Raw genomic sequence first — 14,833 nt, 5'->3', positions numbered from 1 at the left:
CTAGATCTTGTCTGATTCTCGCACATTTTTGCTCTTTTGAAGTCCATGCTTTCTGTAGATTAAAATTAAGACATGAATTTTCTACCCTTGCAGATTCCATCCTGATACGAATAGGACCATTGTCTGCCGGTGCCATTGTGATTTGGTACAAAATGCAAGGCAGTCCTTTCCTCTGTTAGTAGATAATTTATATGTAATGATAAGTCTGATTATTCTTGGAGGCTTACGTTCTTTGTTGCGCAGTTTAACCTGCTCATTGAGGCTCCATGACCCTTTACCTAGATGACAGTCAAATGTAGTCAGGCAAATAAGTTTCCTTTTGGTTTGTAGTAGAGTGAACCTTTACAGTCTGAAACATTTAGAGGACGACTGCCAAGGAACTATTTCCCTGTTAACTCAGAATTTATTAAGCACCAAACATAAAAAAGTATAAAGTAAAAAAATTTTTTTGGAGGGGACGAGGTTCTTCTTAAGTTTGCTACATTTTTTTTCTTTCTTAAATAGTGTGTTTTGAACATAATTTATTAATATTATTTTATAATATTGGTTACTGTGTACCCTAAGAAAGTGATGTTTATTAGCTAACTTTGTCGTAGTTTATAAGCATTTCACCTACATTACCAGTTCATCCACCCAAGAATAATATGATTATTGTTTGTTAATCATATGAAATTGGTGGTGGTAACCCTATTTGATATATTAAAAGGTTGAAGTCTACAGAGTAACTTGCTCAGGGTAGTTCAGCTGAGCACCTGAGTTGGCACCCAAACTCAAATCCCCAGTCGAGAGTTTTCTCTACGTCACCCACACAGCCATGTCATGGCTTGTTTGCCCTTATCCTAAATCAGTGTCTTGCAGCCAGGGGACCTTTTATGTTCTTTTGTGTCTTCTTTAGTTATGAGGTAATGTGTATTATAAATGATGTTACTACTAATTAAAATGCCACTGTGAATTACTTATTTAAGTTTGTGTTGGAGTCAAGGTTATTCCTATACAAATGTGAATTCCATGAGGACAGGGACTACATCTTATTTGTGTACTCCTCTCTCCCCAGTGCACAGAATAGTGCCTGCTGTTTATTAGGTGTTCAGGAATCATTTGTTGAGTGAATAAAACAATGAATTTAATTCACTCTCTTGTGTTCTAGTGTGCTTCTTGAGTGGGAAAGAAAGGGAGTTGGGCTTATCCCATAGTCTTTCTTCTCTGCTGCTGCTTGGAGTAAGTAAGTGGTATAAAGATACACTGGTAGTAATCATGATGGCTTTGGAAATGGTTGGGGATTAAAAAAAAAGTTTGCTCATGGAAGTGTGAATGTGTATATGAATCTCAGCTATCACCTGTGTTGTGTTGAGATGTTTGAAATCCATGGCGTTGTAGACTGATGTTTTTCTCCTCCCTCCCCCTTTTTTTCTTTGCTGTTAAGTTGTTAACAGTTGTTTCTCACTGTTGTCTGATTCTAGCACCTCCTTTTTAACATTTTATTTTTTTAACTTCAGGCTTGGGCTAGAAAACTAGATAACCAAACCTACCAGAAGCGTTCAGCATAGATTTAGATGAGCTTGAATTGAGGGAAGCCCGCACTGGCAAAAGGCATGGCCTCTATTAAGTGGTCTTAGACATTTGTTTGGGCTGTGCAGAGGCCTTTTCATTTTCCATTCATGCTAGTCTTTTGAATGGGTGAGATTGCGGAACAGTAGGGTTCTAGATTGGAGAATTGTTAGTATAGTGTACTATTTACAGAAAGAAGTTGGGTTGTTAAAATACTGTAGAACCAATTAAAGCTCATAATTTTATTTCTGAAATTATTTGGACAGTGAACAGCTACTTTTTATTGTTTACTAAGTCACAGTGGCAGTGTGAAATTGAAATGAGCAAAATTACTTTATGTTGTAAAAACGCAAAAAGCATCTCAAGGTAAAGAATTCTATTTGTTACTGACTACTGCCAGTTTACAGAAGGGGCACCTCTAGATAAATGAGACCTGAGAGTTTGAGAGTTAAACTCTTATGTCATCTGAAATCCAGTTCTAAAGAATGATTATGATTTGGATTTGCTAGAGGTAATGTGCTTTTTCATATTTTGCAGTTTAATATAAGAATATTTATGTACAAGTTCCTTTTTGTAAATTTTCCCATGTAATTGCATTTGCATCACCAAGCATATGGTAAGGACATTTATGAATAAAATATTTAATCAGGAGTTAAAGGCTGCAAATTTAAAAATCAGGCTTGTGTGATTGGATGGTATATGATGTCCAGTTCCTTTTTTTTTTGGCCATGCTGTGCAGCTTGCAGGATCTTAGTTCCCCGACCAGGGATTCAACCCACGCCCTCAGCAGTGCAAGCATGGAGTCCTAACCATTGGAATGCCGGGAAGTTCCCTCCAGTTCCTTTCTAAAAAATTAACTCCGAGGTATTCATAGTTCTCTTAGCAGGAAGTAATTAAGATTTAAAAAGGAAATTTTTACTGTCTCATATGTTTGTGTCTCTGCAAAGCACTTTTTACCCAGTTAGTTCCCAGGCACTTGTTTCTTTTGTAGACTCTACAGTGTGCTGCTTCAAGCCATGACATCATGCTTTCAGAAACTTCCTTCCCTACTTGTAAATTTTAGGCTTCCCCAAAACTTTAGCAATATATATCTTCATTTTCAGAAAAAGATCTACTCTAGTAAACTGCTACTGTTTCTTATTTTCCAGGAGTTTCCCAACCACTTAACCTCTCTGAACCAAAACAACATTGTTGCTGGAGCGCTTGTTTTTAAGGTACGCGTAATTTGGCTCTGTAATTTCAGGCCTGTTCATAATCTGTAATGTTTTTGGATTCTTCAGTGATTTGTGTGGAAAATGACTTTTACTTCTGGCTATAGTATTAGAGAAACAAGAAATTTTATGCAGTTTGATTTCTTTTTACTCTTGAGATTTAATTAGAAAGTCAATACAGGGAAAATTGTTGGCAAGAATGTAAAACCTTCTAGCCAGCACTGCCATACACTTTAAATGTAGAGACGTGAAAATTTACCACTGAAGTGTTGTTAAACATAACTCGGTCGATAGCATCTTGGTCATAGAAACTTTTGTAGTTTGCCTTTGATTTCACAGATTGCTTATGTTAAACCTGGTTTTCAAACTTGTGGAAATAATTCCACATTGTTTTTTGTTGTGAATGAAAACAAGTTCCATTTACCACTGACTGCTTGTGATCACCTGGACCCAAAAAGTTTTACTGTAAGAGTGTTCAGGATTTTACAGTCCTTTGTCAGGACACTGCAAGCATTGACACTGCTTTGTGTTTTTTAGCACTTTCCCTCTAAGGGCTGAAAGCACATGATCATACCCTATCTCTGAGGTGGTAATTAATAGACAAGTTAACCCTTGCTTTCTTTGGGAATAAGGAAATTGATGCATAAGGAATTTAGAGAAGTTATACAAAGCTCGGGGAATGGATTTGCACTCATCACACTGAATTTGTATAATGCTTTTCTTTTCAAAGGACTGAGTAACTGTTACCAGTGCCTCAGGATTCCTTCAGTGTTTTAGCTCTCAGATTGCTACAACTGAGGCTTTGTCAAAGAGCCTATTACAGATTGCTTTGGGGAAACTGAGGCAGCAAGCAGTGGATTGGCAAGAGTTGGGCATATAATTGCTATCTGAGTTGGGAGTAGAACTGAAAGCCACAACTCAGAAGTTTGACATGATTTAACATTGTTTGTTGCTACTTAGCAGGAAGGCTGGTTTCTACGTAGATGGCACATGGCTACAGACTACAATTTTTTTTCTTTGAAAGAAAAGACAGTTAAGTGTATTGAACCAAGCCCCTTCTTATTCAAGAATTTTTTTTTTTTTTTTTTTTTTTTGCGGTACGCGGGCCTCTCACTGTTGTGGCCTCTCCCGTTGCGGAGCACAGGCTCTGGACGCGCAGGCTGAGCGGCCATGGCTCACGGGCCCAGCCGCTCTGCGGCATGTGGGATCTTCCTGGACCGGGGCACGAACCCGTGTCCCCTGCATCGGCAGGCGGACTCTCAACCACTGCGCCACCAGGGAAGTCCCACAGTATTACTCTTAACAATCACCAGCAAATCACACACAGATATTCATTTTGATTGAAAAACACTTCCATTTTGGGAATTCTCTGGCGGTCCAGTGGTTAGAACTCTGCACTTTCACTACCGAGGGTCTGGGTTCAATCCCTGCTTGGGTACCTAAGATCCCGCAAGCTGCACGGCATGGCCAAAAAAAAAAAGCCCCAAACTTCCATATTTACAAAAATAATAAGTGTTTGTGTTGACTTACTTTTAAGAAGTTCTCCTAGGGAAGGGAGGAGGGGAACTTGATAACGTTTCAAACCTAGGAAAGAAAATAAGGTTTTCAGCTTGTTAGGCTGCACAGGTAAATTTTTTTTTCCCCCTTTAGTGCACAGTATGGTGTGATGGTTTTTCTATGATGAACAATAGTGAATTCTCCTTTAGGAAGTATTTCTTTAAATGGACCACCTAATGGTTACGTCTGTGTGTAAAGAAAATCCTCCATTGCCTGCTTGGCCCTGCAATCAGTCACTTGTATTGGATGCAAAGGTCTTGAACAGTCTGGGTTGTTTCCAGGCATTATTTTTGGCTCATTTTATTGTCTTGCGAGTGATTGTGCCTCATCATGGCTTTTTGTTCTGTGTCTTTCTCTTGAGCACCAAGTACATTGTGGTCTTTTTTTTTTTCTTTTAAGTAGTTTGGTCATATTTCTTTTCAAGAACCTTTTATTATTGTGTGATTTGATATATGGGCCTGCTGTTGGACATTATTTGCTTGACGTTGACATCGTCTTTTTGGAAATGATTATGTAGGATGATAGTGATTGCCATGTTTCTGTACTTGTGGTTGCCCTGCCTGCAGGTGTTTGGATAACATTTGGAGTCAGTGAATTGCTGTTTCCAGGGGGCAGGAGATGGTGGATGCTGGTAGGGGGAGGTGAAGGTAGGGTGGTATGGTGGTGGGGGAGTGAGTTCACTTGCAGAAAACATAACCACATTGCAGCTAGAAAGATGTATTGGACAGGGATCTTGGAAGTAAGTGTTGGATGTAAGGGAAGGACGTGGGTATTTTAGGTGTATTTCAAGGCTTTTATAGGAAAAGTGGTTTATTCCTTAACTTTTTGTTGTTGACAAAGTTTCTCTGAGAGTGAAGCCTCTCAGAAGCTATAGAGAACAGATTAATAGACGTACAGTTGGTTGCTTAAAGAGCTCTTCTTGTGTCTTTGAGGAAAAGTTTAACAAGTAGTTTCTAGCACTTGAGAATGTACAATCTGCCATAAAAGGGTTCACACGTACTAGATGCTTAATAAATTTTTGTTGAATAGTGAATAAATATATCCTAAAATTGCTGTTGGTACTGTTAATGTTCTGTCATGGTGAGGAACTGGAATATTCCTTTGTATCTGTGTACCCATACTATATAAAATATAATAAAGAAGAGAAGGGGAGATATTTCTTGCAGTGTCTTGGCTATCTTAAAAGCTTGTTCAGAATTGGGATGACTTTCTTTTTCCCTCCCTCCCTCCCTCCCTCCCTTCCTGTTTTTTAAAAAACACATCTTGTTTGGAAACATCACTTATTACAAAGGGGAATGATGTGTTGATTGCACAAAAGTATAGATACTTCATTATGTCATGTGTAAATCCTGATAAAAATTGGATATTAAAAATGATCTTCCCTAATTGCTGAAGTAGGTATTTCATACTGCAACAATTTAACAATCTGTTAGTTGAAAATGGTTAGGACTAAGTAGTATTGTAGGTGTTTCTGTAAACTGTTTCTAGAAGGATCTGCCTTTTTGTGTATTAAATCTCTCAGACTGTGCACTCAGTATGGCCCAGTCTTGGTAGATTCATTGCTGAGTTAGGAATATGCATTTTGTGCCTGATCACTTTTTAGCACATCATGTACAATTAAAAAAAATGCTTTTATAGAGGTACCCATAATTATCATCTCACCCCTTATAATGTCGTAGTTCTTATATGTACTCCACAAATTTAGGATTTGAGAACAGGATGAAAATGTTTTCTTGAGTTGGTTTCTCAAGCTCTTCAAATAGGAAAAAACCCAGGAGATTAAAGGTTCTCATCTGTGCTGGAGGCAGGGAAATAGCACAACACGGGCTTAACAGTCAAGGTGTTTCCAACGCTGGGGAAAACTGGAGTCTCTGTGTTTCAAACTTTTCAACCTAATTTTACTGTGTGTGAAATATTGTTCTTCTGTAAGAAGATTCTAATAAAGCATTTTAATCTCTTCTGAGTCCCTAATTTATCTGTTGGAAAACAATCCTTAAAGACAGGTGTAAAGGAAAAGATAAGTTTTCATTTAAGGATTTAATCTCAGTATGGAGCACTGTTGAGCAACAGGTTCTAAATTTATACAGAAGTAATATCTCTGAAATTCTGTGATTGCCCTGAATACTTCTGTGAACTATATAGATATCAGTAATGAAAAACTTTATTTGTTCTTTGAATTATGTGAGTAAACCATATATTTCCCCCCATTTATAGCTATGATAGCTGCCTGGCTTCTCTTAGGGGAGGAGCATCTGTTTGGGTAAAATATTAGCATCAGTGTTTTAGAGCTTTTTGAGATGAAAAGGGGGTTTTCTTTTCCTGTCTGAGAATATAAGCTGCTTAATACATTAGTAAGATTTTAGTTTGTGGATTCGTATTATATATGTACTAGAAATAGCATGCTTGCCCCTCTACCCACTAGATACTGATAGGATCTGCCATCCCCCAAATATGACAATCAAATAATGGCTCCAGATATTGTCAAATGTCTTTGGGGAGCAAAATTGCCCCCACTTTAGAACTACTGCTTCAGATTCTCTTTTCAGGCTTAAAGACACGTAGAAATGTAAAATTAGTAAATGACTAAAAATGAGTACTGGTTGTTGAATTTTTATTGGTCATATTGGAAATTAAAAATTTGTAAAATACAGAGCTTTATTAGGAGGGTTTAAAATTTTTTTAATTTGCAGTTCTGAGCTACTGGTTTCAACCAGTTGTTTTAAAGACATAACTCCTCCAGGTGTACCTGGGGTTAACATTTTTGGGGCAGTTTTAATTAATAACTTGTTTGTTCCCTTTCTCAACTTCTAGAAAACCTATGAATTTATGTCTGTGACTGGAAATGCTGGCAGTGGGCCTGCTGTAGAGAACGTTAGCCAAAAGAGATCCCTTTGGGCCCCACCCTTTCTAAATTTAGTTCATTCAGTCTCAGACTCTCCAGAGCCACCCAGGGCAGAGTTGGGTTGCTCCTTCTGGATGCAAGTAGACTGTGGAGCAAACACTTTGGCTTTTGGCTTATGTTTTGACCTGTGACCTATGGTTGGTGTTGTGAAGTTGTGAGTATACTCTTTAGAAAAATGCCCTCAAGACAGAGTTCAGAAAGAGAGGGAGAGAGTGAATAAAAGAAGGAGGGGGAAGATTGAGAGAGAAGTGTTTATATTTTGGCAGCTGAATGAAATAAGAACAATGAAACAGGGTCATAGCTGACTTCTGAAAGGTTCTGGACTTGTTTCTTGACACTGGCAACTTATCTGCTAAGACCATTACCTAGATCTTCAGTGCATCTCCTCCGTTATTTTGTTCTGATTTCAAAAGTAAGCAAGGAACAACTGCAGTATTGGAGAATTTTGTTGTATAAGGTAATGTTTATACAACAAAGTCATAGTTTAGCTGAGGTTTGCTTTTGTTTTTTGTCTTGTTTTGAACTTTGTAGTCCTTTTTGTTTCAACAAGAGAGGGTGTGCCAGGACTCCTCAAGTAACTTAATTGCTCTGGTCATTCATCTCTTTCTAGAGGTCCAGCGTTAATTAAAAATCATTTTGAGACTTAAAAAAAATAAAGTAACAAAAATTACTCTATAATAGAACTTCCAATTTGTTAGCTTGCTGGCTTCTGCTTTGGTTGGCTTTTTCTGTTCCTTGTTACTTACTGGTTATTTTTGAGTACTTTTGATTTGCTTAAACATTTTCAACTTTTTGAACTATGACTATAAAAATGAGCAGAACTGTCCTTATTTTTGACTTGTGAAGAAATTTAAATGTATTTAGGATTAATGCCTTTGGAACTTACAAGATGCAGTAAACAATCTCTGCTCCGTAGGCTCTACCCCTACAAGCCACGCTAGTAAAATCATCTGTCTGAAATCTGTTCCTCTCTTCTTCATCTTCTCCGCTTTTGCTTTTAATGATAGAAATACTATAGAATGTTCTTTGCTATTCAGATGATTTCTCAGGATCATGAGCATTGATGTGGGTGCAGCAATTCTTGTTTGGGATCTGTAAATAAATGAGACTATCTCAAACAAACCTTGTAGGAAAACAAAGAGATCTTTTACCATCATAAGGAAAAAGAAAAAGGAAAAGTGAGGAATTCTTCTCTTTCTTCAGTCAATGTAAAGGAAAGCTCTAAGGTTGCCAATCTGAGCATATGGCCCTAAAATGGAAGCAGTGTTTACATTCACCTGTTAATGGTGTTACAAACCCAGTTTGCTTTCAGTTTCTTATCAATTTGAAACCAGAAACCTTTACCATATCCCATATGCAATGGAAAACCTCTTCATATTTTTTAATTTGCATTTTTGAATATAACTATAGTTTATAATTCTTAATATTCAACAATAAATATTATCATACCATGCTGATTCTCTTTGTAAAATGAACATGCAGGGCATGTGGGTATTGTAAGTCATTTAAAAACACTTTGAGAAATTTACAAGGCTAGTGAACCTTACTGTATACGAAGGAGAGACACATTTCTAATACATCAACATAGCTACGTACTAAACGGGGCCATTATCATACTAGAGTAGGTGACACCAATTTTGACTGAATATTGGCAATTACATATCTCCTCTATAATTTATCTTTTTATTTTCTTTCCCTTACAACTTTCAGGTAGAACTTTAGACTTCATAGCACTGAATTAACCTGCACTGAAAGCTGTTTACCTGCAGTTGTTCACTTTTGTTGAAAGTGACCATGTCTCAAGTTCAAGTGCAAGTTCAGAACCCATCTGCCGCTCTCTCAGGGAGCCAAATACTGAACAAGAACCAGTCTCTTCTCTCACAGCCTTTGATGAGTATTCCTTCTACTACTAGCTCTCTGCCCTCTGAAAATGCAGGTAGACCTATTCAAAACTCTGCTTTACCCTCTGCATCTATTACATCCACCAGTGCAGCTGCAGGTAAGCGTATGACTCCAAGTGTCTTCTGTTTCAAATGTTTTCTTAGCCTGTTTTCTGATCTGATAAGTAGATTGCAGATGTAGGGAGCTCTCACACACATTTACCTTCAAGAAGCAGAAGAAAGTATACCACCCACGCTTCTTTATCCCAGATATAGAACACACTTGGTTGTATATCGGGTTGATGGAGGCCTTTGACAGACCATTTCAAAGTGTAAGAAAGAAAATTGGAAACTAAACTATAAAGCCTTGTCTATTATAAAGTGGTAGCTGGCAGAAAGAATCGAACAGTAAATACCACTTTGGATATTCATTGTTATATGGGAAAATTCTGCTTTTATCATTATTTCCCAGAATTGATTTGTAGGTGTAAGCCTCCTTTTTGGATGTCTATAAGATTTTTCCCAAGCAAGGGGGCAGGCAGATTTATTGGAAAGCAAAAGAGTGTGTTCGTATTTGATAATTTTTATTTTGAATAAGTAAGCTTAAATTGAGATTCCAGAGGTGGCTAAGAAATCATAGTGAGGACCAGTTAGAAGTTGAACAAAGAAGCAGAGATTTTTAAAAAAGAAATAAGTTTAGAAGCATTCAAATTTAAATATTAGGAAAATAAAAATGAAATAAATGTGCTCATTGATCAGGAAAAACTTGAAACCTCTGGGGAAAAAACCCTAAAAACAATATTCTGCTCCCCAAACCTCCCCTTCCCCCAAGTTGCAAAACCAATTAAATGGGGTGTCAGCATAGGTGTCTCTATGCTAGAGTCACCTAATAAAAAATTCTTTTCAACCTTAAGCCTGACAGTTTCCCTTGCATTTCCTCCTCTTCCTTCATCGTCTCGTTTCCTTTACTTTGTAAATCTGTTCTTAGAGTGTTAGCTTGTCCCACTCTCGGCAGAATGGCATCTATCATGCTGCTACCTCTAGACTTCCTTGGACCGGCTCACCAAATAGCATTCTTGACTTGTCATGGTCCCCTAGAGATTCAGTGTTCCCCATATTTGCCATTTGAATACCATCTTAATAGGAAATGGCACAGACTATTTCAGTCCTCTGGGATTTATTACTTTTTCTTCTAATGTGTTCTTATATCCACATTTTTTTGACTTCATAAAACTCCCACCCACAAAGGCCATTTTATTTTACTTATAATTATCAGAAATGGATATGGTCTGAGGATGGCAGCCTCTGGAGATAAGACTAGAGGACGCCCTAGGAATGAGAAGTTAGCTGTGTGGAAAAGGACAGTTGTGGTTTGAGAAATGGTACTGGCATATTGAGTTTTTATGAAATAACGAACAGGGTACAGCTGACAGCTGTTGCGGTAACCAGTGTGTGTGTGTGTCTCTACTCAAAAGACCTCCTTGTTATTCCCTTGGTTATAATAGCAGTGCTTCATCTGATTTCAAATCTTGTGTGCTTGCCATGGTTTAGTTATTCCTCTGACTTCTATTCTCTCTCTTTTGAAGACACACCCCCTCCTAGGTTACCTGGCTTCAACTGGTTCAGAAAAGATCCCAGCTGTGTCTTCAGATATGTGCCCCCAGTGTGGTTTGCAGTATTGCATCACTGCTGCTTTAAATCCTTAGACCTTCAGCTTGTTTTCCCTCTTTTTTCATATCCCTGGGAGAGCTGCAGTCTTAAATACTGCTAGTTGACTTCAATGCTCTTACGTTATTTTTCAGTTCCTTCTAACATGGCACACCCCAAAGAGAAAACCCCAATGTGTCTTGTGAATGAGTTAGCCCGTTTCAACAAGATTCAACCTGAGTATAAGCTTTTGCGTGAGCAAGGTCCAGCTCACTGTAAGGTAAATATTGTCCATACTGCTTGTGCATTTATAACCCACTAGGAATGTTTTCTTTCTTTTTATACAGTTGCAAGTGGTTCTGTGATGCAAAATATATATATTTTCAAACTGCTGAGGTTGTCTTAAAGAGACGCAAAAGTACAGATTGTTGGCGAGTCGCTTCTTTTTTCATCCTTGCAGAATGGGTCAAAGAAAAGATGTGCTTCTTTGGGGGATATTTGACTTTTAAAACTCCAGTTAGTGTGTGGTTGTTTAGCATTCTGAATAGAGACAATTCCCAAGCACCTGTGATTGATTTCCTGTGAGTTTTCCAGGCTCTGGGCCTCCTGGCTTCTGCCTACCTCTGGCTCCTTTCCTGCTTGTTTGAAAGTGCATGTGTACCTTAGACTGGGCAGGGAGAGGAGGTGAATGGGAAATCAGTTCTGCCATTTGTTGGCAATCAGATAACAAGTTTTGAATATGAGAGGTAAAATTAGTCTCCCAGTGAGTATTTTGGATTATCTCTGATTTCAGGTACCCTTCTCATTCCCCTCATCTTAGAGGATGAAAGACTGACTGTAATTTGAATTTTTCCTATTTGTTATTCAGGAGTTCAGTCTTTTAAGCTTGTTTGATATCTGTGCTAATGTATCAGTACATCTTGGAACTTAAATGTTTGCATATCTGGCTTTATCTTTTGCAGCTGTAGTATGAGACATAAGGAATTGGGCCTCCTGTTTCTGATCCTAGCCTTGCAGTAAGATGATATACTTTTTATAAGGATGAGTTATTTGTCTCTTTATGCCTCATTTTTCTTGACATGCAAACCTCAAACCTTGACTGATACCAGGTTTCTCTTTTCATTTGACTAAAAGTAACATCAACCACAATCATAAATGGCACCACAGGATAGCACAGTTAGGTGAGTTGCCTTTGGAGTCAGACAGATCTGGGTTTGAATCTTAGCTTCTTACTAGCTGTGTGACCTTGGGCAAGTTGCTACTTTTTTTGAACCTCAGTTTTCTCATCTGTAAAATGGGGATAATAATACCTACCAAATAAGTCTATTGTGAGATATATTAAAGTGTGGAGCACAATGTCTGGCACATAGTAAATGCTTGAGAAATGGTACTTATTATTATTAGGCAATTATGCATTTAAGAAAAACAGAAATTTCCCACTCACATGAAGCTAGTTTTAATATTATTCTAAAGCATAATTATATTTGAAATGTTTCTTTACCTTTAGAAGGCAATTAGCCATTTTTTATAACTGTTCTGTTTCTTCTACAGGATTTTTTTTGCAGATCTTAACTTTGGGATTCCCTTTATTAACTGTTTTGATATTTTTGGAAATATGTACTTTCTCACTTGAACTTTAGTACTTTAGGTAATTTGGCTGTGTGTTCAATCTGTAACTGCATTTTTTTTTTTTTTACCTACAAGTTGTTCAAAGAGGAAAAGTTATTCCCTCCTAGATGATTGTTAGACTATTTAAAAAGTCAGAGGTCTGGTGTACTTTTAATTGTCTGAACCAAGATCTAACCTCACTACCAACCCTCCACACAGAAGGCAGCAGAGTGGCAGCAGCGCCGACGGGGACAGCCCTGGAGAAAGGCAAGACTGATCATGAAATTAACTGTTTTCTATCTTTTAGCATTTTCCCCTTCAATGTCTTTCCATGAAAGGATCACAAAAATGACTCAGGGATTGCACAGGATTGCAGGCTTCTTCTGCCATTTGACCTTTCATGCCAGCCAGGGTTTTGAGTTCATGCTATTGGTGCTTAAGTGAGTAGCTTTATGAACTGCAGCATAAATATAGGAGACCCCTAATATTTCAAGGGGGATGAAGGATTCTTTAATTTTTCCCCTTTAGTGGAAGCTGTGCACTGAGGGAATCCTGAAGTTAAGACCTATAAGAAAAATCAGCTATAAGGCAAGTTGGCCCCATCCCTTTAGGCACCAAATTTAAATGACCTAGGCATACTCAGATTGACATTTCTCATGTGAATTATTTGTCAATGAAATAAAGTGATATTCTGTGATAAAGAAGATGAGAAGAATAAAAGCTCCAAAGTAGTGAGTTTGAAACGTTGAAGTGCATCAGAATCACTTTGGGAGCTTGTTAAAAATACCCATGCTTGGGCTTCCCTGGTGCTGTTCAGTCGAAATCCCTGGGCATGTGTATGTTACCAAGCTTCCCAGGTTATTCTTCAGATGCACACCAAAGTTAAAGAATCACTGAGCTGTGATGGGTCATGGTTTTTTTTTTTTTTGATAGAGTATTAGTCCAGTTCTGATCGGATTAACGTAACCTAATTTTACGAATGGAGTGTGCACATGAGTTACCTTTATACTTAAAAAGGAAGAAAGAGGCTTGCCATTGTCAGTATTTGTTGAGGACGGAATTAGCTGTTTTGATTGCCTCCTTAGAATTGAGTTCAGAAACGTTTTTAGATCTTTACTTGCTATGAATCTGATTTGCTTCTGCAAGTGGAAGCAGTGTCTGACTAGTGCAGTCTTAGGAAAGTAAAAGGCAACATTTTCGAACCTGGCTGACATTCCCAAATTTATTTGAGTTTTCGTTCTAATGGGGTTGTGTTTTCAGACAAGCGTCCACAAATTACAACATCAAAACAAATATTGTCTTCATTTGTATGAGGTACTACTGTGTGTCTAAATCAAGTTTGCTAAGTTTCTTCCATGAGAAATAATGGGAAGACAGTTTTCTATTTGGATGGCTTCCAAATCATCAGCATTTAATATTTTAATATATAAGAGAACATTTTTTAATCTCTGTACTTACCCCCATCTTTCAAAGCATAGTTTTTTCATGGAGTGCTATGCAGTACAAGTCAATGATATGTGTATCTTTTTGTGTTTATAAAAACAACGAAAAAGGGGATGAAGGGATAAATTATCAAGATAATGACCAGGCCTTTTAAACCATGACCATAAATTATGTTCAAGGACCAAGTGACATATTATAGTCAACATCAGGTTTCATGAATTGAGAGCTCACAATTTTCATTTGTAGGTGTTTACAGTACAGCTAACACTTGGAGATCAGCACTGGGAAGCTGAAGGAACTAGTATTAAAAAAGCCCAACACACAGCTGCTGCCAAAGCTTTGGAAGGAACAAAATTTCCTAAACCTATAGTCCGCCCTTTTCGTAGCGAAGGAAGGAATCCAGGTATTATGCGTGGGCCAAGACAGGTTCCTTTCAAAAGTGTGTCTAGAGGTATCTGTTTAGTATGTATATGAATTCTTTCTTAACTAACTTGTTGGTTTTGAAAGCACAGAGTCTGCACTACCAGTGGCAAATGCTTATCTTTTCAGGTCTTAGCCTTACTCTAAAGCAGTGGTTCCCAGGCTCCAGTCCCTCCACTCCTGCTGGTCTGGAAAGGTGGTCGTGGGCGGTGAAGGATGTCGCCAGATGATTTCCGAGATTTTTAGAAAAGCCTAATGAAAATACATGTTTTCTTTTGATAAGGTTGTATAGATGCCAAGAATGTGGGTTTTAGCTAAAATCACTTCAACTCCGTGTGGTCATATTGATTATAACATGTTGATCATAACCCCTGATTATCAGTTTTATGTTTCCTGATCATTAACAAGAATGAGAAAATATTTTAAATATTTGTTTCTTAAATACAAATCAGTAGGTAATATCTCTTCAAGCAAGGGCCCAACTGGGGAGAATACTGATAAAGAGGAGTGTCTGGCGGGAGCTTGAGAACCACTGACCTGGAGGCTGTAGGTAGAAGTGGCTGTTTTAGGAGAGTTATTGCTCCAGTACGTGAAGTCATTCCAGGCCCTTTGCACTC

The 14,833-nt window shown here is 37.9% G+C and overlaps 1 protein-coding gene across 14 annotated transcripts in view; it reads left to right on the top strand.

The window, feature by feature from the left end:
- STAU1 (staufen double-stranded RNA binding protein 1) overlaps positions 1-14,833 on the top strand; it is a 61,570-nt gene that overhangs the window by 8,787 nt on the left and 37,950 nt on the right. For 4 of the 14 annotated variants that reach the window (XM_082670452.1, XM_082670456.1, XM_082670457.1 and 1 more), the window contains exons 1-2: positions 8,997-9,217; positions 14,043-14,247. The exons of 1 other annotated variant lie outside the window; for it this stretch is intronic. In XM_082670452.1, coding sequence (XP_082526578.1) covers positions 9,149-9,217; positions 14,043-14,247 — 274 coding nt within the window. In that variant the 5' untranslated portion in view covers positions 8,997-9,148. Of the gene's footprint in view, positions 1-2,696; positions 2,763-8,928; positions 9,218-10,900; positions 11,026-14,042; positions 14,248-14,833 lie in introns of those variants that run through there. 9 more of the 14 variants (XM_082670447.1, XM_082670458.1, XM_082670449.1 and 6 more) reach the window with 6 other exon arrangements.

Source organism: Grampus griseus (assembly GCF_964374135.1).
Source record: "Grampus griseus genome assembly, chromosome: 14".
Classification (NCBI taxonomy): domain Eukaryota; kingdom Metazoa; phylum Chordata; class Mammalia; order Artiodactyla; family Delphinidae; genus Grampus; species Grampus griseus.
This window is presented reverse-complemented; position numbering and strand designations above follow the sequence as displayed.